The sequence below is a fragment of the Fomitiporia mediterranea genome (genome assembly GCF_000271605.1).
Source record: "Fomitiporia mediterranea MF3/22 unplaced genomic scaffold FOMMEscaffold_14, whole genome shotgun sequence".
In the NCBI taxonomy this organism is placed as follows: Eukaryota; Fungi; Basidiomycota; class Agaricomycetes; order Hymenochaetales; family Hymenochaetaceae; genus Fomitiporia; species Fomitiporia mediterranea.
In genome coordinates this window covers 1598807-1621850 of record NW_006760399.1, presented here as the reverse complement: position 1 = coordinate 1621850, position 23044 = coordinate 1598807, and the positions used below count along the sequence as shown (strand labels likewise).

Sequence of the window (23044 nt, the reverse complement as noted above, 5' to 3'; positions counted from 1 at the left end):
CTCTACTTTATGAGAACAATAGTAAAGAGAGTTACTAAAGTTACTAGAGTAACATTACTCTAGCAAAAGGTATATAAGGAGGCTAGTTTGGCCCTCAAAAGATAGTTTTATCAACTTAAGTTACCTAGTACTTGGAAGTACCCTACTACCAACCTACTAGGCTACACTTGCAGCTTGACTAAAGTAGGACTCCTCTACCCTCTCACTATATAAGTCTACAAGTCTTACCCTCTATACTCTATTCTATTACTATTCCTAAGGATTAGGACTAGTAAAGTGAGTATATCTAACACCTTATATAATTAATTAGTATACTTTCTTACCTTATAAATAATGTTTGTTTAATTTGGCCAGACTTATTCTAATAGTATATAGATTCATAGTCCTAGTTCTAGTACTCTACAAAACTGTAGAATACTAGAAAATGTTAGCCAGGTTTGAAGGCTCTACACTTGTAAAGGTTCTTATTCAAGACTATGTCATTTATTTTTCTCTGTGTATTTAACATACTACTTATTATAAGAGAGCTAACCTGTTAACTCAGCTTTATTACATTCTGTGTACTTAATGTAGTACTGTTAAAAGTACTAGTTCAAAATAACTTCTTATTTATACTCCTTGTATGTTTGAGTAGTCTATCATTTCTCTCCATTCTTAGAAGTTTTCAATCTGAAAAAGGTAGGAGAACTAGGAGTAAATAAAGAAGTAAACAATAGAGACAAGTCTATTAGTAATATAGAGTTTACTGTCAGAAGACCTATTAAAGGTAATAATATTACTTTATTTAACATAATCAGCTATTAACATATTATCAATTTGAAAGAGTATGAGATAGAGACAGTAAATTACACAGAAGCTTAATAAGTTAATATTATATATAGGGTTATACACATTATATCTGATTAGAAGCTATTTTTACTCAAAAAATTATTATATATCTACTTAAATATAGTAGTGTGTCCTATTAAATATACTAAGACACTCAAGCATTAATTGAGTGATTGTGCCTCTTTTACTCAACAAAGGAAAAAGCTAAACTATAATAACACTAAGTCCAAAGTTGAAATAGAGATTTTAACAGTATAGTAAACATAACAGAGTAGTAATTCTCTATAACTCTAGAGCACCCTATTATCTATGTATAACCTGACAGTATTACAGAACAGTTCTTGTCCTTGAAAAGAAGGATGTATACTAATTCAGCACTCTAGCCTGAAGATTACTATTCCTCAATCTTCCTTATTAATATACTACTTTCAAGTTTGTATTACCTTCTTTACATAATCTCACTCATATTTACTACCAATATCCTACAATTCAACTTCTTGACAGGTATGCTACAGTACACATTCTATTCCACTTTGCTTTCAGATCATCACATATAGGAAATATGTACAAGCTACTAGCACACTGTAATATAGTTAAGAACAGTAATAGTCTATATTAACTGAGTAACTAGTAAGTAGCTCTGATTTTCTGTGTCAAGTAGCTCATGTTTTTGTCTTTGTTATAACTTTCAAGAGCAAGATCACTTGTATTCCATTGTTGTTTGCTTATTGTCATTCCTTTATGTTTTACTACAGTCCTGTAGAATAACTGTGGACACAATAACACTCTCACTTTTGCCAAAATACAGAATTGCAAAAGGAAACAAAAAGGATCATCAAATAACATCAATGCGAAACTATTAAGCACTGTTCAGCAATTACAAATACTCCGATTGTAAAGACAACTTTGTTGCATCAGTGAGTCATGATGGACCTGGGAGGTGAGAGAAATTGATCAGCACGCTGGGATCTGCATTACTGGAAGACACTGATCGGAGTTAGCAAAATTAGCACTCAATTATGTCTCCAAAAGCTAATACTCAATCGCCGTGCTTATACTCTCTTGCATTCCCCGTCTTGATCGCTCTGATAATCTTCTAGGATGTGTCAGAGTGCTATGTATAAGTAGTATATGTGTAACACCTTATCCAGTCAATGTTTCTTAGTAAGAGCTGGTAAGTAACTGCATAACCTGTAGAGCACAGATCTTTAAAGCATCATGATAGTGCATACTTGACATGGCTCTCAAGTGGAATTCTACTACTTGAAGAGTGTAATATGTACACACAAAATTTGAGTCCGCCTTCCTGAGTCTGTGCCGTTGTCTCCCTTATGCCAACATCACTCTCATGAAGTTGACTAGTAAAATTATACATTAACAACAATGATAGCGGCGCCAAGAGCACTCCGCAATACGTCTTGAAGCACGACCCTGTCAAATATAGTATGAACCATGTGTAGTTCATCCTCGCCGCGCTGGGTAAATACTATTTTTACGCATCCGATGCTTTGTTCGCTGATCGTTTGAGTTCCGAAAGCGTACGGCTTTCCGTCCGGAATTTCAAAATGTACGTGTGTCAATCCTTTGTGTACTTCACGGGTCACTCAAAGATTCGTTCAGGAATTATGGAGGTACAGCTCATACTTCTTACCCACATGCAAGGGATCGGCTCGAGACTCGGCAAACATCCAGAGACAGTGGCGTGTTTGTTCATGATAATATGTGAAACGATCCGGTAAGTGTCTGTTCACCAGCTACAAGTAATATATGTCTGGAAAGGTATAAATACTGAAATGATTTATATGCTAAAACCTCAAGTCCTTCAATCAAGGTCTCTCGCAACGAGTCGCAAGCATGTTCACACTTCTGCTTTCGACCGTTCTTCTCGCTGTCGTTGGGGCTCGTGCAGAGTCACACACTGTCCACTTCACAAACAAGTGAGTGTACTATGCTGTATCTTGATGCATGTAGCTCACCACTTTGCATTCTCAGCTGTGGTTTCGGAACGGTAGGCAAGGTGCTCGTTGAGTTAACAGCTGACTAACATTCGTTATATTCAGCCTACGCTCATTCAAGGACCGAATGTCCTGTCTACCGGTGGTGACTTCACTATTAATGGCCCACTCATAGGCGCTATCGCGTATGAATTGTCCTCTGTACTACATACCCATCTTACCCACATTCTACTAGATATTTGCAGACGGGAGCGTGTGGATTCAACGGCGAGAACTGTGTCATTGTCGAGACCACTTTGAAGAACCCAACTACGCCTGGCTCAGGTTCTAGCACGGATATCTCACTCATTCCTCCGTACGTCCATACTGCAGGAATATTATTCAATCAGTTCACTCTGTATTAATTTTTGACTCCAGCCATACCTTCTCCGTGACCACTGGCTTTGGGTAGGCATTATCTGTACACTTATTGAACAGCTTTATCTTATGCTTCATCTTAGCTATTTCAACGGATGCGATGGCGCCGGAACCGATTGTTCGTTCTTGTTTATTATCTTTTGTTTGAAATAATGTCAATAACAGTGATCCTGTAGGCACAAATGAGAACTGCTTCGCGTTCCACCAGCCCAGTGACACATTCACCCAGATCCCTTGTCAGGAAAATAACGTAAGAAAATTCCGAGTCCTAAACTTGCTTATGTGCACTGGAACTGACACAATAATACACATAGGTTAATCTTGCTATTACCTTCTGTGATTAGGTAGAAGCTGTGTCTTGCATAGAATATTTGTTTCGGGGAATGCGAGACTATATGAATGACTGTGCCTAGCTAGTAGAATAGATGATATGTAGCTTGCACAAATCAGTATTGATTTTTAAGGCTCTGAAGTTTGGTCGTTAGAGTTGAGAAGAGGCCTCTCTGTCTGATGAACTCAAAGTAAGCAAAGCCCCGATTGCTCTTAATCGTATCAATATTAAATTAAGCCTAGATAATATTGACCTATGCAGAAATAATAATAATCTTCTGGGAAATAGATGTATGTCGAACTTTTGTCGGACAGAGCTATTGTTCAGTCACCTGCAGTATACCAGTAATACTTGATGAGTTTGACGTGATGTGATGCGCACACGTTATATTCTACTGTGTACATCTACAATGCATTGCTTACTTCACTCACTTATCATTCTATGTATGGACAATGCACTAAACACAGGCACTGCAAGATGGTTGGGGATAGCAGAAGTTCAGCAAATTCACACTTGGTATCATCACACAATGTGTATTTTGTCTTACAGTAACTGCAAACGACTAAATCTCTCACATTTCATTACTGTTCCTTTAATCTTCATCTCTTTTTGTTGTCCTGCAGCTTTGTAGTAGACAAACTTGGACACAATATTGCCGCTTTATTTGTCAGCAAATGTGGATTTGCAAGAAACGCGGATCGTCAATGTGGCACTCTTAGCACTTGCCACTGATCAGCAACTACAAATATACCGATTGTGAAGGCAGTTTCATGAAAATCAGTGAGTCGTTATCAGAGCTTGGGACTAAAGTCTGGTGAAGTTGGTCATTATGCTGGCTTTTTCATCATTGGCATCCATTGATCGGAATTAACATAATCAGCATTCAATCATGTCTCCGAAAGTCGATACTTCCTAACCGCGTTCAATCGTCCCGACAGGACCGGTCTTTATTCCTCCGGAACCTAGCTAACAAGTGTCAGTGTACTGTATATAGTTATATTCTCTCGAACAGTTCGACCGACTGGGGATTCTTATTAACAGCTAGTAAGTCATTGTATATTCTATGGGACAGAAATCTGGACATACTTGACATGTCTCCCAAGTGGTATCATGCTGTTTGAAGGGAGAAATACGCACACACGGTCTTTCAGACCGCCCTTCTGAAACCACGCTATTGTCTCCTTTGCGCCAGCATCGCTCTCAGGAAATTGACTAACGAGTTATATATCACTTTGGATGAAAGCGGCGTTCAGAGCGCCCCGTAGCACATCTCAAAACATCACTTTGCCCAATATAGACTAATTCATGTGGTGTTCATCCTCACCGCGCTGGGTAAGTACTATCGTCATGCATCTGATGCTTTGCTTGCAGATCGTCAGAGTTCCGAGAGCGTGTGATTTTCCGTGAGGTATTTCAAAATATCTCTGTGCGTCAATCTTTTGTGCTTCTCCACAGACTATTCAAAGGCTTATTCAGGCAACTTTGAGGTACACCGCCCGCTTCCAGTCCACATGTAAGACGACGACTTCATATTCGGCCAACATGCCAGAGATGTCGGCACGTTTGTTCACGATAATGTGTGAGACCTTCCGGTAAGTGTCTGCTCACCAGCTACAAATATATATGTTTGAAAAGGTATAAAAACTCAACGAATCGTCTCAGTAGACCCCAAGCCCTTCAACCAAGGTCTCTTACAAGCATGTTCACTCTCTTGCTTTCAACCATTCTTCTCGCTATTGCTAGCGCTCGTGCAGAGTCGCACACCGTCCACTTCACAAACAAGTGAGTGTACTATGTCAAATCCCACCACATTTATCTCACTATATACATTCATAGCTGTGGTTTTGGAACAGTATGCGAGAGGTTCTTAAATCCGATTGCCTACTGACCATCTGTTATCTCTAGCCGATGCTCATTCAAGGACCGAATGTCCTGTCTACTGGTGGTGACTTCACTATTGGTGGTCCCCTCGAGGGCGCTATTGCGTATGTCATTGTCCTCTATACTGCATACCCTACTAAAAAAAATATCTTAGATACTTGCAGACAGGGGGATGTGGTTTCAATGGCGAGAACTGTGTCATCGTCGAGACCACCTTAAAGAACCCAACTTCGCCTGGCTCAGGCTCTAGCACTGACATCTCACTCATCCCTCCGTAAGTCACTTTTTCACTAATATCTCTACCGTTGTTTACTCAGTACTGCTTATAACTTATAGCCATACCTTCTCTGTTACCACCGGATTTGGGTAAGCAAATATTGATTTGTATAAGGAACAACTTTTCCTGACGCAGTTATTCTTAGCTATTTCAACGGATGCGATGGCTCCGGAACTGACTGTATGTCCTTTATTATTTCCTTTATGATGAAACTATGTTACTCACGGCAACTCCGTAGGCACGGATGAGAACTGCTTCGCGTTCCACCAGCCGAGCGACACGTTCGCTCAGATCGCTTGCCAGTCGAACGATGTAAGCCCTCCCTTCCCTAAAATCTGCTTGTGTGTACCGGAACTGATGCAATAATATACAGGTTGACCTCGCTATTACTTTCTGTGATTAATTATGGGATGTAATTGATATGGGCTTTTGTTTTGGGAAATCTTTGACCACATATGGAACACTGTACTTAGTCAAAAGAATTTATACTGTATGATTATCAATATGACTCGTTAGCATCAGCATCATGCGAAACTTTGCAATGGGAAAAAGTCATTATGTTCAATGAATGCAAAGCAAATAAAGCCCTGAATTATTTTCTCAAATGTGTTTAATTTGTAATTTAGTCTAATTGGACATGGATGACCTATACAGGAGTCAATATTGCCCAATAGTTGTCAGAGTTTCGTCAGAGCTGTCATTCAGTCACGTGAAGTAAGGATTGATAGCACAGCACTTCCACCTTGACCTCTGCCGTGAGTGTTACTGTCTATAGAAACAATCCCCAATATACTACTTACAGTCTTTAAATATCTAAGGAAATATGGAAAGTATTACCCATGGAGTTCTCATATTCTATCTAGCCTGCTTTGTGTCCTACAACCTTTCTCTTCACCCTAAACACTAGGGTACACAAGGGTTACAAGCTGTTTTTGTATGTAATATAGTGAATTTGACTCTAGTACTACTAGTAAGAGCTCAGGGGCTTCAAATGCAAGGATTCTACATTCACTAAATATAATACATTCCTTCTGGACCAGACCAGTTTCAACAGTCATATCAAGTTGTACAGAAGAGAGTGAGTGAAGACAGGGTCAATAAAACCAATGAATTTGGATGACAAGGAGAACATTGTTCTATACTGTTTAGATACTTGTTAACATTACATCTGCCCATGTTGTATCTTGTAGAGTGATTGTACACTTGAATAGCTTTGGAAACCTTAATAAAACAAGATTTAGATCTTCTGTAAGTGTTAACATGTATAGATACTTACACTACTTGTTTGTTACTCTCAAACTCAAGTTTTGGGATTTCTGTTTTTCCTGTCTTAGGATTAACATGTGGTTTTATGTCAAACATAGATAGGATGTTTGCTATTACAAGCTAAAGATTTGAGTCTGTAAAGTAGTTCCTAGGACACATTCTTCAACACAAGGGATTTAAGCAGATAAGCTTGAATATAGAAAACTGAAATATACTGACCTTCTACCAAAACCAAATACAATACTGCTAGGATTGTCCTCTACAGCAGATGACATACTATCATTCACTGTTTCAATAGAATCAGCCTTGCTCATTTCAGTCTTAGCCATTTCTATGTGTCTTTCAGGTACAAAGGTGTCTAGATTAGAGAAGTACTTTTCATCTCTCATCATAAGCCTGATACAAAGGTGAGTAACAAGAGATATAATGGTGAGTAAGAAGTGAATAAAACTTAAGTGAATATATGTACCAGATATTAGTAACTACTATTGTTCCTTCTAGGATAGTTCATTCATAATAATGTTTAACTTGTGTAGATCTGTGTAGAATGCCTATTTATTTTGTTAAATACTTAACAAATAGTAGAAACATTAAAAGAGTACTGACCAAAAGGAACAGGAGGTTGTATACTTTAGTATATAACATATCAGTCTTGAGCCAGACTACTGCCCCTAGAACTAAGAACTCACTAATACTACTCTTTAAGTATACAATTCAGGTAAGAGAGATTTATCCTATTATCCAAACAAGATAGGTAGTCTTTCCTAATCACTCTATTGATTTCCTCCTAAGCCTTCTTTACTACTTCTGGATAAATTGTCATTAATAGAAAGAATGTTTCTAAAGCTGATATTGTTTAAAGTGTCAGTTTGTAATTAGTAAACATTTTACTACTAAGGTTGATTTTGTATAACTTACTGTAATTAATCCAGCTTTAATAAGAGGGAATTAATAATATGTTCAAAGTCTATATACAAGTTTAATACTCTTACTAGTATAAATTACAGTACTAATGTTTATAAGGTCCTCCTTATACTCAGGATCAACTACATTTGTTTCTTCATACTTGTCTAGCAGTTCTGACATTAAACAAGGAGGAGTAATGTTCTTATCCTGTAAAGGAAATGAATTACAGTAAAAGGTGCTTTTTCTAATAGTGAAACTACCTTTTTTCTCCTTAAGCTCTCTTAATGATTGTGTTATTACTATCTTGACAGACTTACTACCTTCCTTAGTAAGCCTCTTCACACCCATTCTAGGGAGCTAAGAAGGTGCATACCTTACTGTCTAGAAAAACATGATTCAATTTGTTATTGTACAAAGTAAAGTGACTTACTAAAAGGTAAGACATTCAGAATAGTTGTTCCTAGATAACTTGTCTAAGATGTTATAGATGCAGCCTACTCTACAAGCATAATATACAGGTCATTTTCAACTACTTTATAACTATATGTTACAGAGAGGATTATCCCAGATATATACCTAAAACAATAAGTTGACTAGAGAATCTTTTAGTAACTTGTTTACTTACATTTCAACATAAACTTTGAATTTATCTAGGTTTGCTAGTAACTGACAAAGGAGTTTTAGAACCTTATGTTCTTGTATGTGTCTGAATACTATAATTCCCTGAGGGCTGAAGTACTAATGAAAGATACTCTAGTGCTTCTAAAAGCATACTCTGTAGTAAAGCATTACTAGAGTCAGACCCTATCTAATATTAAGGGTTTAATTTAACTTTGTGTAAAATGTCAAGGCTTAAGAGTGTGAACATACTTGTTAAACACTGGCAGATATGGCCTGTCAGAGAATGTTACACCTTTCTCCAAAAGATCCTAAGCAGTAGTAATTGAGTTGAGAAAGACTATTGACTGTTCAAATACTTTAGTGTATACAACATTACCTTTTCAAACTTCAATATATAATAGTAAAGACTAGTAAAGTACACAAACTATATTCTTTATTCCATTTCACATATATATCCTATCCATTAGTTAACAGTATTTTTTGTGTGTGTCCTATCAATATATCTCTTAGAGGACTAGGAGGAAGGGATACAGAGTATTTCCTTAAATATAGAACATAGTCAAAGGTAACAGTCAGGCATATAGTAAGGTACACGAAAGTTAAATTCGACAAGCCATGTCACGTCACAGTCACAACCCTCGCTTACCCGATATGGAAGGACCCTGCGGCCAAAATCGTGAGCTTCACCAACATCACCAGAAGCCTCTTGTGGACAAAGGCTCAGAAGTGACAGAGATTACATATATTCAGAGGATTTGAACCTTATAAGATGCTCTATTCAAGTTCTGAAGCTAAATTTCAGTAGTAGGCTTTGAGCACTAACATGTCCTATTTGTATTATAAATATTTGATTAGTAATTTTATTTGTAATATACTATATTTAGTATAGTTAGTTATGTTATATTATTTGTCAGCAGCCAAAATCTTCTCAAGAAAAATTCAATTTTTTCTTTTACTTCACCAAATGAAAGCAAAATAGAAAATAAGCTGTTTAGTATTGAAAAAGTTGAAATTGTTATAACTTTTCCATTTTTCATAATTTTGAAAATCCGTTCCACAGAAATGTAGAGAATTGTATCTGCTACATTTCTGTGGTCTTACATTATTGATTTTTGCCTTGTAGTGGGACGAGTTTTGTTGCCAGTCTGTAAGCCAGGAAAGGAAGTTAGGGTTTGATCATGTGTGTCACACTGCTTGTCAAGTTTAACTTTTGTGTACCTTAGTAAGATCCTATATGGTAGGCATGGTTGAGAATGGGTGACATTGTATTACAGTCAGGTATCTTTTATATGTATTTACTACAAAGAGAAGTATGTCTGTAGCAGTTCTGTACTCACACATGAGAATGTAAAAGTACAGACAGAACAGACCTAGAACAGAGAAAGATGAAAAGGAAGATATAAGGATCAACCTGATTGGATATCCAGCCTACCCAATGTTCCTAACATCTCTTCCTCTGTTCCTTTTGTGCTTCCTTGTAACCCATGACATACAAAATCCATCAGTTAGCAGACCTTTTATGTTTTATAAAACAGATGATTATGATAACACTCTTCCTTGTTATCCTTAAAGCCCCTAGTTCTCTAGTGAACTGCCTTACAGTAATAGTACTTCAGTACAATGACACTAAAGTTTGACTATTATTAGTACCAAAGATGAAAGATGATCATCTCTGCAAGGCACCTGTAAAGGCATATTCATTTATAAGGTCTGATTATTCTTAATGTGTGGATTTCCCAAACTTTATGTGTTTTCTAAATGTGGCTGGATCTCTGCTTTTATAGATTGGGTCATTGGGTAGTGATTAATTTTTTCCCTCATTTATTTTTATTTTTATTCTCTTAGAGAAAATATTATAATGTATTATGATCCTCTTTTCAAAACTTACAGTTAGACATTACTTATAGCACTTTAAGCTGTACAAAATTTGTGGTATTTTGTTCTTACTATGGAAAATATAAACAAATGTAATTGAATCTGTTAATTTTTCCACTGAATTTCTGAGATATTTTGCAGTATATATATAATAAACATGTAGAAATTTTTATATATTGGAAGGATGTACTGTCTGTTATGAATTATTATTGTAAAAGTATTAAATTTTGAAAAGAGGGAATGCCTCCCTCCCTGCCTCAACAAAAATTGTAAAAAGTTTAAAAAAGAATAATATGCTAGTTGTGCGTTAATCCACCTATATTCAAATTATTGTAGCAGTATAAAATTTCGGGGAGAGGGCTGTGGTGTAGTAACCAGTCGGCCTGTCGCGGCGATCAATCGTCTGAATCGACTCTATTCATTTTCCCGATTTCTCCCGCACAACTTGTCGCTAACCTTGCAAGCACCACTCATGTCCAATCTCTCAGAGCATCGAAATCAGCTCACAAACGCATATCATTGGTTTATTCTCCTCGCCGTTTCCAGGCCGAAATGACTCGACATGAATAGTGGGCGCGACGACGGGAAATGTCGGTCAGGAGAACGTATTTAAATCGACAAGAATTTGAAGAAACGGCGCCATACAAATCTCCAAGAAATTCATAGTTACTGCAGACTCAGTTGCGATGCAATCTCCTAAAGTCCTTATCGTTGGTTCTGGGCCTGCAGGTCTGACTCTTGCTCTGTCACTCCTGAAGAACGGAGTACCAGTTCGCATTATCGAGAAAGATACTCAGTATCATCGCGGAACACGTGGTAACGGAATAACTGTAAGATATTCGTCTCAATATCTGTATAATAGAATCTAACCACTTCTCCCTAGCCACGCACACTTGAAATTGAGCATTTCCTTGGAGTTGGAGATGAAGTCCGCGAAAAAGGGGCTCCTCCACCAACAATTCATATCTTCGACGCGAACGACCCTTACCACATCATACAATCTGCAAAAATGATGGCAGACATTGAGCCAACACCCGCTTTCCCAATTGTAAGCTTTCTGTATCACTGATGCAAACGTGTAATCTAGTAGCTTTTTAAGACTCGAGCAGTGCTCCTTGGCCAGTCGCACCATCAGGCCATCCTTCGCAAACATATTGAGGGTCTTGGCGGAAAAGTCGAACTTGGATCCACCTTTATCGGTTGTACGCAAGACGAGAATGGCGTGACGGCAGAGATTCTAAAGACGATAGACGGCGACGAGCAGACGGAAAGTGTCCGATTCGAGTACGTAGTGGGTGCAGATGGCGGTCGGAGTAAATCGAGTGCTCTATTTAGTCCATCAAATTGCTGACCTTATTACAGGTATTGTGCGAAAGGCCATAGATGTCAACTTCCTTGGAGAAACTCGCGAAGAAGGAAGGATACACCTTGTTGATGCTTTTATAGAAGGCCTTGATGCTGATACAGTAAATGCGCTTTAATCGCATTTAATACATGGTTTACTTAACTAAGATTTATTTTAGGACCTCCGCGTTTGGGGTAACCAGAACACCGCAATGCAGGTCAATTCCACTAAAAGCAACATTCATATTACTCAACTCCCATTAGGGTGACTCTTTGGCAAACGGCGCAGCCCGGTCTATTTCAGGTGATGTTTGCCGGCACCGAGGCGAAATTCGACTTCCTTAAAGAGCATTGCGACTCGCAAGCAGCTCAAGAAGAACTACACAGGATCACGAACCGCATTGATCTCAGAGTCACGGAAGTAACTTGGCATAGCGAATGGAAGTAAGTCAAATCGGTAAGGCTCCCTTCTGAGAATACTTTTCATGAATTAATTAGGCCGAATATTCGCATGGTGGACCATTTTCAGGTCGGACGAGTGTTTATCATCGGCGGTACGTCTACTTCATGGTTATCAAGACTTTTTATTTAGACCAACTCCGCAGACGCCGCACACACACATTCTCCAACTGGTGGACAAGGTATGAACTCCAGTGTGCAAGATGCCGTGAGTGCTTCCTCTCTTTCAGCACATTCCTGATGTCATTACAATCCTAATTCCGCGTTAGTTCAACCTTGCCTGGAAACTCGCGTTATCAATCAAAGGAACCGCGTCGCCACGCTTGTTAGAATCCTTTGAAAGCGAGCGCCTCCCAGTGATCGCGGAGATGCTCAAGCTCACGACCGCCTTACTCGACCGCTTCGTCCAGCATGGTATCGACCCAGAGAAATCTGTGGAAGAAGTGACCGAGAAACAAATTCAAAAAAGCTCACAAAATGAGGATGTATGGATCCGCGATGCGAAACTTGCACAACTCGACATACATTATCGTTGGAGTCCAGTCGTCTTTGATGAGCGTTTCCCGCATCCTAGTACAATCTCTATCGATGCATATGATGCGGTAACTGGTGAGAGAAGGGCTGGAGACCGTGCTCCTGACGCACCGTCTCTTATTGGGAGAAAGGCCCCAGACCGACTTTTCGACATCTTCAATCCGGTAATGCATACGGTATTACTATTCGTGGCGAATCAGTCCCTGATCGGGCAAGCACGTGCAATTATAGCGCCGCTTTCTTCGATTGATACAGGTTTGATACAGAAGGTGCTTGTACTCCCTGCAGGCACGGATGCGTCGGACATTCTGATGAACGATATCAAGTATGCTATTGTGGATTCGGAAGGACACGCATTTACTAATTATGGGGTGGGCCCATCGGAGAGTTCGCCAACGGCGGTTATTGTACGCCCCGATACTATGATTGGAGCCGTCCTTAAGACTGAAGCTGGCGCTCGTAGATACCTTTCTCTGGTCTTTCAATAAGGCCTTGATTCTTCATATTACCCTATAAGGACGTTTTGTAGATTCGTCATTCGAATAGAATCCCAACTCAGCTGTTTCCCTGCCGTCCGAAAGAAATGCTATCGGACATCGTCGACCATACACTGACAGCGCTCAAGGATCAGAAAACATTGAGACATTTGCGGGGTGCGGAATCGGTCGATCTGATAATGTTCCATTTCTACTAAGGGAAGTTACATAATCTAGTGGTGACATAATCCTACCAGCAAAGCTCGTACCACTTGAGCAGTCTTGTATCCATCTAATTCTGACCGAAGTGAGCCTTATCCAACAAGTAACGTTGGAAAGATGAACCCGACCTGCTATCCAATCGCCTTCAATTGTGTCTTCCACAGTTCCCCCCACGCTGTCTCGTACCTCATCCATATAAAGTCCATCAGTTGGCAGACTCTGCATAAACATTTAACAGATGGTCATGATAACACCCTCCCTCTCCTCCACGGAGTTCCTTCTGCCCTGGCACTTGGCTTGATAGTACTGTACCCATCTGTATGGGTACAACCGTAACGTGTAACGCAAGGGTGGTTTGGTTGCTAGCAGTAACGCGTAACACATAACAGTAGTTGCTTTCCCTTAAGGAGTGTTACATAATTTTAAGCGAGCATTATATTATATAAGACAATTTAAGTGTAGTTTTGTTACTTTTGTATACTACAAGTGTTAGAAAATTTGAAAAGCTTATTGGATTGTTACGATTGAATTTATATACTAATACTAATGTAGTATAGTAACTTCCGGCAACGTCCGTCTGGTTGTCTGTATTAGCAACTGTAACGCGTCCACATAGTTAGGTTTCCAATTTCCACCAGTAACGCACTCTGCCTGGTTGTACCCATACAGATGGGTACAGTAGTTTGCTGTGATGCTACTAAAATGTTCGATGATCACAAGTACAGCGGGGAAATGATGATCCATCTCCATTGGTCACCTAAAAAGGTATGCCCATTCACATTGAGACCGATCATTCTCAAGATGTTAACTCTCCTCATTCTAGGTGGTTTTGAACGTGCTTTAATGCTTTGACCTCTAATTTGGTAGTTTCAGCGGTGATTTCTCTGTCTCTTTCTTCGCGACGAGAGTGGACATCTGTGAAGATCGGCACAGCAACATCACAAAATCAAACAGACAATTGTATACCCTTGTCTATTTGACAAGTATTAGTGAGCTATATAATGCATTTTATGCTTATTTATGACAGAGATAAGTATATATTGTAGGAACAGAATTGTAATTGAAATATATTCTTAAGGAATTATTTGACATGAATATAATGGATTATAAGACTTAAACAAGACATATATAGTAATTACAAGATAGGGTAAATATTACAGTTTTCTGACAACCTATTTCAAGTAGATTGTAATAATTTTACTTACTAACATTACTATTATATTACTTGAGTCCTTTAGAAAAAATATGATCTCTCACAAAAGACAAAGGAAATTTTGCATAAGTCCATTTTCCCACGTCCATTTCTATCACGTGTAAGTTTGTTTTTTGATACAAAAGATGTTCTTGCCAGCTCACAATTTCTTCCTTTCTCCCCAACATTTTCTTTGTGTTTGTCCACTGTCCCCCTCCCTCTCTCAATGTCTCTTGCTTGCTCCTGGCCATCTCTCCCCTCTCTCTCACAACTAGCTTCCACCGCAGAGTCTGCCGTTGCAAGAACAACTTCTTCAATATTCGCTGCCGTGTCCAACACAACCTGCTGCTCTACTGAACAACTGTATTACATTGACCATGTCTGAAGACGCGCGCCATGGGTCACTGCAAGATCGAGATCACCCCAATAACGGTGCGCGCATCTCCATGTCCCTCTCCATCCACTAGCCTATTTCCATCGTCCCGTCTTTCTCTTTCCCCCGTGCTATTTTCTCGCGCAATTCAGTTCGCCATGCTGACTCTATTTTCTCTCGCGGGCGCCGGTAGCACGAGCGCAACCGCTCAGTAACTTTTCTCAAGGCGAGTTGTGTTCTCAGTTTTTTTGCGACGCTTTGTGCGGGAGCTGCAGTGCTAGTGTGACGCATTGACCGAGTGGCCCCGCTGCGCTGCTGTGCGCTCACTATAATTATTTCGACGGAGGCTAACACCTATTTTTTTAATATCTCCTTCGCTGTCGGCTGTCGGTAACCACTCTGTGTGCTGTGCTGCGCTGTCTGTCTGTTGCATATTCTTGGCTGGCGCGTCAAAATTGCCCATGGCGTGCAGCGGAAGGACGGGCTGTTCAAGAAGGCATATGAGCTTGGAGTGTTGTGTTCTGTGGACGTAGCAGTGATCATCTTCGGTGCGTTCGAGGCCGTTCTGTTGCGTATCTTGCGTCCCTGTTCTCACACACCTACCTGCTCTATTTTTGGCACTCTACCTTCCTGCTCGACGTCAACGGCGGCATGTCGATTCCCTTCTTCGTCTGACGCGCCCTGACCGCCCCGAGGGCAACTCCCGATGCCGATGGCTGATGACGCCAACAATGATGACACCACTGCAGAGGAACAGGCCAGCCACCATGTGAAGCTGCACGAGTACTGCTCGACCGACGTCGACAACATGGTCCAACGACACATCCATGTGCGTACATGTCTTTCAGATTTCCTTTCTTTGCATTGCGCCCTGCCTGCTGTTCACCGCAGCTGGCCCCTTTCTCCCAGTCTCTTCACTTCGGTCATTGACTCATTATTTTATTTCTATTTCTTTTTCATTTTTATTCTGTTTACTATGTTTGACTGCTCGCTGACACTCGCCCACTCTTCTTGCGCTCTCCCTTGTGGACTGGACTGCGCCCCCCAAACGAACTGTGTGATGTGATGCAATGCTGCCTGTGGACGCATCGACCCCTGTATGTCCGATGATTGCCCCAATGCACTACTCTCTCATATTGCCCCTGTGCTGAATTGCGGTCATTACAGTCTATCCATCTCCACCCTCTCTTGCTACCGTTCTTCTGCTCCTGCCCTCTGCACCCGGCCGCACGTCTTGCCTGCACTGTGTTTCACTATACAGCCTTCGCAGGCTTCCTTGGTCCCTCACGACGCCCGCACGCGTCCGCTCACACATCCTGTTACTATCACCTCCACGGCCTGTCTGATCAGCGCGCTCCCTGTCCCCCCTATCCATACATCACGTGTCCAGTTCGGTCGACCTGTATTACCATAATGTTCTGGCATGGCTTTTTCTCACTAGTTTGACAGAACGAGAATCTAAGCATCCAGCCGACTCTAGCAAGCAACAAGATGACAGTTGATGATGGTAAAAGGGCAGTACTGTTATGAGTCAAAGGAGGAAGGTAGTATGGTTAGTTAAAGGAATTTGCTTGTATCCTTAGTACATTTAAATAAATATTACACAACTTTTTCCCTTCTATAACAGTGTTTAGAAAGTACAAGTAATATTTAAAACAATATTTATTTTATTATCTATCAATTCTAACAATAGCTTATAATGGCTTATATTGTCTGTCAAGTCTTGTATACTCTGACAATCATTAGAAGTATTATAGATTTCACAACTCTTACATATCTTGAAAATATATGTCTTAGCCTTAAAATCCAATATATGGACACCTGGCAGACTTCTATATATTTTATATATTTTAGACATTACATTTGCATATAATACATTATAAGACTATGTTTATTTTTGTAATGAATCAGTCAGTTATATTGAGCAATTAGACCATGTCTGTTATGATTCTCTACTCTCTTACCTTCAGTTCTAAGGGTTCTACACCCTTCTGTACTGGAACTCAGGACTTCTGTCCCTTAGGGGCACTGTCTATAGACTATATGCATGCTGACTCTACCCTTCCTTACTTCATCATTCCATTCCTTTGACCACTCCTTCATTCTCTGTTCATTCTATAGTCTCTTACCCTTTGTCTATCCCTTCATTCTTTGTACCTTTATCTTTGACATTCCTTTCTTTCATTCTTTGTAGCTTATCATTCTTAGTGGCTCATGCTCCCTGAGTACTCTTGTGTAGTTTAGTATATATAGGTGTACAAGATCAGACTAGTCCTGTAGTCTTGATCTTGTCTACTCTAGGTAGTCCTGTACTCTTAGGCTCACTCTATATACTCTACTCTTGTCTTACTCTCTCTCTCTGCCTGTTCTGCAAGTTCTGACTATGTTCTAGTACTTGTGTTCTGTATTTCTGTTGTGTAGGATAGTTGTAGCCTGGGTCCCCTTGCTAAGCCTTTGGGTCCCCTCTATACTGTTACTGACATTAGATTAAGACTACCTATTACTACTCTACAACTCTCCTACATTTTAAGCATTAGTACTCACTATTGTGTTGATCTCTTTTCTTTGTCCTAACCCTTTTACATTTTTAAATTTTAAACTTTTGCCACCCTTCTTCTATTCATTACCCCTTTTAGTTTAGTACTGATTCCTTTGTAGTATAAACATGAACCCTCCTGTACTGACTGCTACCCCTACTGTCCTGCTAGATTAGCAGTTACAAGCAGAACTAGCTTAATATGTACAGACCTCTATCTAAGAGGCCTTTACTAACCACATACCCTTAGCCCCTTCAGAACCTGTTCTAATTGTTCTGAAAGTTGCAACCTGTTCTAGAAAGAAAGTGTATATAGCCTGCCCTTTAGATTTCAATGAGTAGCACTTTAAGGACTTCCAGTACTAAGTCAAACTATATGTAGCTACTACTTTAACTGATCTATCCTTAAATCTTGATTGTGTCCTATTTGTCCTCTCCTTTATAAAGGAAGGCAACACAGTCACCTGAGCCTAGAACTGGATTGAAAGCTATTGGATTAGAAGCCTGATCTGACTTCAGAACAATGAGTTGTATTCAGAATTTATAAGGTAGCTCTGTACTTCCTTTATTAATCTGAATAAGAAGTACAATGTGTAGAACAAGCTTGTGTCTCTGTGACAGGACAAACATTCTGCCAATACCTTCTTTCAGGAGTTTGATATCCTGGCCTGGAAGGTAGGATTTGTACTTAGGTTTAATAATGTTCTTATTAGAATACTCAAAAAAGCTCTTCACTCAGAACTAGTTAATAAGATCCTTAGAATAATGTTAGAACTAGTCACCTACACTAAGTGGAAGACACATACTATCTCCTTTGACCAAGCTACAGTTTGGATGTGTCAAGTCTGTATAGAATACTTACACATGTGTTTAGCTCTGACAGTTCTGAGCCCTCAGATTAATCTGCCTGTAATTTGTAATCAATTTATTCTGATAGACATTAGAGAAGCCTGAAAGTAAGGAGTATACTTTACTTACAGAAAGTCAGGGCACTAGATTAAGGACTACCTACAGAAGTGACAGTATATCTGTTAGGTCATTAGAGTAATAACAAGTAACAAGTAGGATTTGTAGTAAGAAGCCTTTTCTACAAATCTGAAAGTCACCTTAGAACTTCTAGACTCTAACTACATACTCTAGGATTTTGTAGAGGCTCAACAGTGAATGTAGTACTAAAGGGCTATGACTCAGATTTTTTAATGGCCACTTTTGATTCAATGGACACTGTAGGATTAGAAGTAAATAAAGTAAGAAAAGTAGAAAAAGTAGAAAAAGTAGAAAAAATAAATCAACAAAATTATTTATTAGAAAGAAAAAAGTTGAAAACAAAAGTAGATAGTTCTCCTATTTCTTCTGATTCTTTTAATTCTTCTCTTTACACTTTATCCAAGTCTAAATCTGTACAATCTGACCTGCCACTTTTGTATTCCAAGATTTCAGAATGTCTAGAATGCTACCTAGCCCTGTTTACTACTTAGTAGTTTGTCTATAGTATCAAGTAGGGATAGTCTTAACTGAGTTCACAGCTGAGGACATAGGTCTGTCCTTATTAAAAGAGAGAGGTTAATAAGGAAATGTTAGTGTATATACTTACTCTCTCAGACAACAAGACTGTACAAGCTGTATGTTCCCTTCAGAACAAGTAGCAGTTCATCTGAGAATGTTCTAGGTACTAGCTCTAGGTCCCTGTCCTCTTAGCTCCCTTCTTAGAATCCCTCCAGATTCAAACAATAGCTCTAGTAAACAGTAGATACACTAGTTTGTGTATTAATAAGGCTTTTGTACAGGAACACTACCTTCCTACTTAATACATTCTACTTCCAATCCTAGTATACAATGTAGACAGAACCCTGAACTGGAATAGTCAGATTACTAAGTTTGTCTAACTATGAATGACTATTCAGGATTATAAGGAAAGTATTGAGTTTAGAGTTACTAACCTTAGAAAGACAGATGTCTTTATTAGATTTGAATAGCTCAAGGCTTACAACCCTACTATTGACTGGTTAGAGTAGACACTTGTGTTTGATTAGTGTCCTAAGTCTTGTAACTACTTTGTACTACTGTTCTGAGTGAATGTGAATACTTCCAATGTTACTAACAGTTCTAATAAAGGTGACTGGTTGTTCTTCTTTGACTAGAATAAATATGTAGATACATATTCTAGTCAAGGTAGAACAGAGTCAATCTAAAGGATGTCTAAGACAGAACCAGTCTAGAACCCTCTCAGAACAACTCTACTCTAGAACACACATAGACCCAGCCTACTAGATTTCATTTAAGAGTTCTCTAAAGTCTTTAGTAAAGAGGAATTTGACCAGCTTCCTAAACACTGTCTCTAGAACTATACAATTAAATTGACTAAGGGTTTCTAACCTAAGGATTGTAAGGTCTACCTACTCAACAGAGATAAGTAGGAGGTGCTTAACAAGTTCCTTCAGGAAAATCTTTAGAACAGCTAAATCCAACCTTTAAAGTCCCTCATAACCTCCTCTTTCTTCTTTGTCAAAAAGAAAGATAGGAAGCTCTACCTAGTCTAGGATTATTGTTGTCTTAATAAGGGTACTGTCAAAAATAAGTACTTACTCCTCCTAATTCAGGAGCTCATTAATAAGACACATACATTCAGGGTTTTCACTAAGTTGAATGTTTAATAGGGATACAATAATATTCAGATTCAAGACAGAGATGAGTAGAAGGCTGTGTTCTAAACTAATTACAGATTGTACAAACTGACTATAATGTTCTTTAAACTAACTAACTTGCTTACAATGTTCTAGTCATTCATGAATCACATTCTTACAGATCTGATTGACTCAGAGCATGTTAGTGTGTATCTGGATAACATTCTGATCTTCACCCAAACAGTTGAGTACTATTACTAACTAATCTGAGCAGTTCTATAATAGCTTTAAAATAATAAACTGTTTCTTTAAGAAGTAAAGTACTCTTTTGTACAGGAGTCAGTAGATTATCTAGGCTTTGTAATTAGTAGAGGAGAGGTCTGTATGAATCCAGCAAAGGTAACTACAGTTTGGAACTGGCTACAACCTTAGAACCTGAAACAGGTCTAAGCATTCCTTAGGTTTACAAACTACTACTAATACTTTATTCAAGGCTTTAGTACTATTGTCTAGCCCCTTCACAATCTTACTAGCAAAAATGTTCCTTAGTAATAAGAGGATCAGTAGTAGTCTGTGTTTGAGTCTCTAAAGTAGACTATTACTAGTAAGCCTGTATTAGTAGTTCTAACAGTTGTAAACAAGTTCTGAGTCAAAGCTAACTCTTCTAACTTTACAAATAGAGTAGTACTGTTCTAGTTCATTGACAGAAAGTAGTGTCTAATAGTGTTCTAATTAGAATCCCTCTCTGTAACAGAACAGAACTACCCTATCTATAATAAGAAACTCCTTACAATTGTCTGTTCCCTAGAGGAGTAGTATTAATATCTCCTTAGTACTGTACAGAAGTTTAAGATTTAGAGTAATTACCTTAATCTCTAATACTTCCAGGTGCCTTAGAAGCTCAACTACTACTAAGCCTACTAGATGTTAGAACTGTAGGACTTTGACTTTGTACTAACTCACAAACCTAGAACACAAATAATGAAAGCTGATTTACTCTCAAGACAAGTAGGTTATAAAAGGAGGGAGAATGATAATAAAAATCTTGTTCTCCTAGACAATTCCCATTTTGTGTCTAAGACAATCTGAGAGATCTGACTCAAATCTAAGGATGTTGACTTTGTCACCTATATATAGTAAGCTCTGAGACACACACAGGACCAGGTTGTAGTAAAGTAGTTAGAGAAGTAGGCTAGGGATTAGGAGGAGGATAAGGATAGACAGGTTTACTAGGAAGGCTAACTGTATGTTCTAAAGGATTAGAAGCTGTAGGAGAACATTGTCTGAGCTCATTACAACAATCTGACTGTAGGACATTTAGGCTGACACAAAATGTAGGAACTCATTACTCAGAACTACTAGTAGCCTAGAATGTAGAGAGAAATCCTAAAGTACATGACTGGTTGTAATATGTACTAACAGACTAAGGCCTACCAGACAAGGGTTCAAGCTCTCCTACATCTGTATCAGATCCTAGATCACTCTTAGGAAGAAGTCTTAGTAGACCTGATTAGTAAGCTACCTGAGTCTTAGGGTTACAACACTATCTGTGTGATTGTTAACCAATTCTCTAAGCAAGTCTACACAGTTCTGACCTAAACAGAACTCACTTCTAAAGGTATGACACACATTTATTAGGATCACATCTTCCAGTTGTACAGACTCTCTCAGAAGCTCATTCATGATTGTAGACTGTAATTTGAGTCAAAATTCATACAGGACTTGTATACACTTCTCAGAATTCAAGGGAACCCTTCTACTACATATTATCTATAAACTAATAGTTAAACTGAGTGAGTCAATCAGGAGATTGAGCTCTATCTCTAGATGTTTATTAATCATTAGTAGTCAGACTAGTCTGAATAGTTAGCTCTAACAGAATTTGTACACAATAACTAGCAACACTCTATAACAGGACAGTCCCTGTTCTTCCTCAATCATAGGAGACATCTGTACTAGGGGACAGTTCTAAACTAGAACAGTAGTTCTGAATCTGTAACAGACTTTGTAGAACAGATACACAGAACCAGGGAGGACACACAAGCTCTTTTAGAGAAGGTAGTACAGGTCATAAAGTAGAACTATGATTGGAAGAGGTCTACAGTCAAGGATTACCAGCCTAGTGACAAGGTTATACTGGAAGCTACTAATCTGACCTTGGATCACTCAATAAAGAAGTTGGACAACAAGCACTTTAGACCCTTCATTATTGAAAAGAAGGTTAGTGCCTCTACTTACAAACTCTAACTTCTAGTAATATGGAAGTACATACACTCAGTGTTCAATAAGGTTCTGTTGTCTCAATACTATGATCCTAATTTTCCTTTGTAATAAAGACCCCCTCTACCTCTACCAGAACTTATTAGTTCTGAACTAGAATACAAAGTAGAGTACATAGTAGATACTAAGCTACTGTATAGAAAACTCAAATTCCTTGTTCACTAGAAAGGGTACCTAGTTGAGGAGCATACTTGGGAACCTACTGAGAACCTCACCTATACTCTTAAGGCAATCCAAGACTTCTATCAGCTTCATCCTAGTGCTCTACACAAACTCAGCCTTATAGATTTCCAAGCCTTACTATTCTGACCTATACCTGAGCTACTAACCAAGCCCTATGTTCACTAATCAGGATGATTGGTTTTAGAGGGGGGGTAATGTTACAATTCTCTACTCTCTTACCTTCAGTTCTAAGGGTTCTACACCCTTCTGTACTGGAACTCAGGACTTCTGTCCCTCAGGGGCACTGTCTATAAACTATATACATACTGACTCTACCCTTCCTTACTTCATCATTCCATTCCTTTGACTACTCCTTCATTCTCTGTTCATTCTATAGTCTCTTACCCTTTGTCTATCCCTTCATTCTTTGTACCTTTATCTTTAACATTCCTTTCTTTCATTCTTTATAGCTTATCATTCTTAGT

At 38.9% G+C, this 23044-nt stretch overlaps 5 protein-coding genes across 5 annotated transcripts; 3 read left to right on the top strand and 2 right to left on the bottom strand.

Annotated features, from left to right (window-relative positions):
* Positions 1 to 2682: 2682 nt before the first annotated feature.
* On the top strand, positions 2683 to 3544 carry FOMMEDRAFT_31595 (glycopeptide; the record flags this gene model as incomplete). Its single annotated transcript, XM_007270631.1, has 8 exons — positions 2683 to 2765; positions 2821 to 2836; positions 2889 to 2968; positions 3019 to 3138; positions 3201 to 3230; positions 3284 to 3318; positions 3377 to 3450; positions 3515 to 3544. The coding sequence occupies 8 exons, from the start codon at positions 2683 to 2685 to the stop codon at positions 3542 to 3544; spliced, it is 468 nt and encodes a 155-aa protein (XP_007270693.1).
* A 1686-nt stretch (positions 3545 to 5230) lies between these two features.
* FOMMEDRAFT_31594 (glycopeptide) lies at positions 5231 to 6092 on the top strand (the record flags this gene model as incomplete). The annotated part of the gene is made up of 8 exons (XM_007270630.1): positions 5231 to 5313; positions 5368 to 5383; positions 5437 to 5516; positions 5567 to 5686; positions 5749 to 5778; positions 5835 to 5869; positions 5928 to 6001; positions 6063 to 6092. The coding sequence occupies 8 exons, from the start codon at positions 5231 to 5233 to the stop codon at positions 6090 to 6092; spliced, it is 468 nt and encodes a 155-aa protein (XP_007270692.1).
* A 219-nt stretch (positions 6093 to 6311) lies between these two features.
* FOMMEDRAFT_31593 (uncharacterized protein) lies at positions 6312 to 8306 on the bottom strand (the record flags this gene model as incomplete). The annotated part of the gene is made up of 12 exons (XM_007270629.1): positions 6312 to 6335; positions 6490 to 6502; positions 6966 to 7065; positions 7233 to 7351; positions 7484 to 7506; positions 7562 to 7584; positions 7645 to 7654; positions 7874 to 7887; positions 7948 to 8034; positions 8179 to 8210; positions 8235 to 8242; positions 8292 to 8306. The coding sequence occupies 12 exons, from the start codon at positions 8304 to 8306 to the stop codon at positions 6312 to 6314; spliced, it is 468 nt and encodes a 155-aa protein (XP_007270691.1).
* A 2508-nt stretch (positions 8307 to 10814) lies between these two features.
* Positions 10815 to 13262, top strand: FOMMEDRAFT_23412 (uncharacterized protein). Its single transcript, XM_007270609.1, has 9 exons — positions 10815 to 11187; positions 11241 to 11405; positions 11457 to 11670; positions 11720 to 11823; positions 11881 to 11915; positions 11966 to 12145; positions 12200 to 12255; positions 12307 to 12368; positions 12430 to 13262. The coding sequence occupies exons 1-9, from the start codon at positions 11044 to 11046 to the stop codon at positions 13180 to 13182; spliced, it is 1713 nt and encodes a 570-aa protein (XP_007270671.1). The 5' UTR covers positions 10815 to 11043; the 3' UTR covers positions 13183 to 13262.
* A 1785-nt stretch (positions 13263 to 15047) lies between these two features.
* Positions 15048 to 15767, bottom strand: FOMMEDRAFT_161306 (uncharacterized protein; the record flags this gene model as incomplete). The annotated part of the gene is made up of 3 exons (XM_007270839.1): positions 15048 to 15226; positions 15285 to 15522; positions 15561 to 15767. 3 exons carry the CDS (start codon positions 15765 to 15767, stop codon positions 15048 to 15050), a joined length of 624 nt encoding a protein of 207 aa, XP_007270901.1.
* Between the last annotated feature and the right edge of the window lie 7277 nt (positions 15768 to 23044).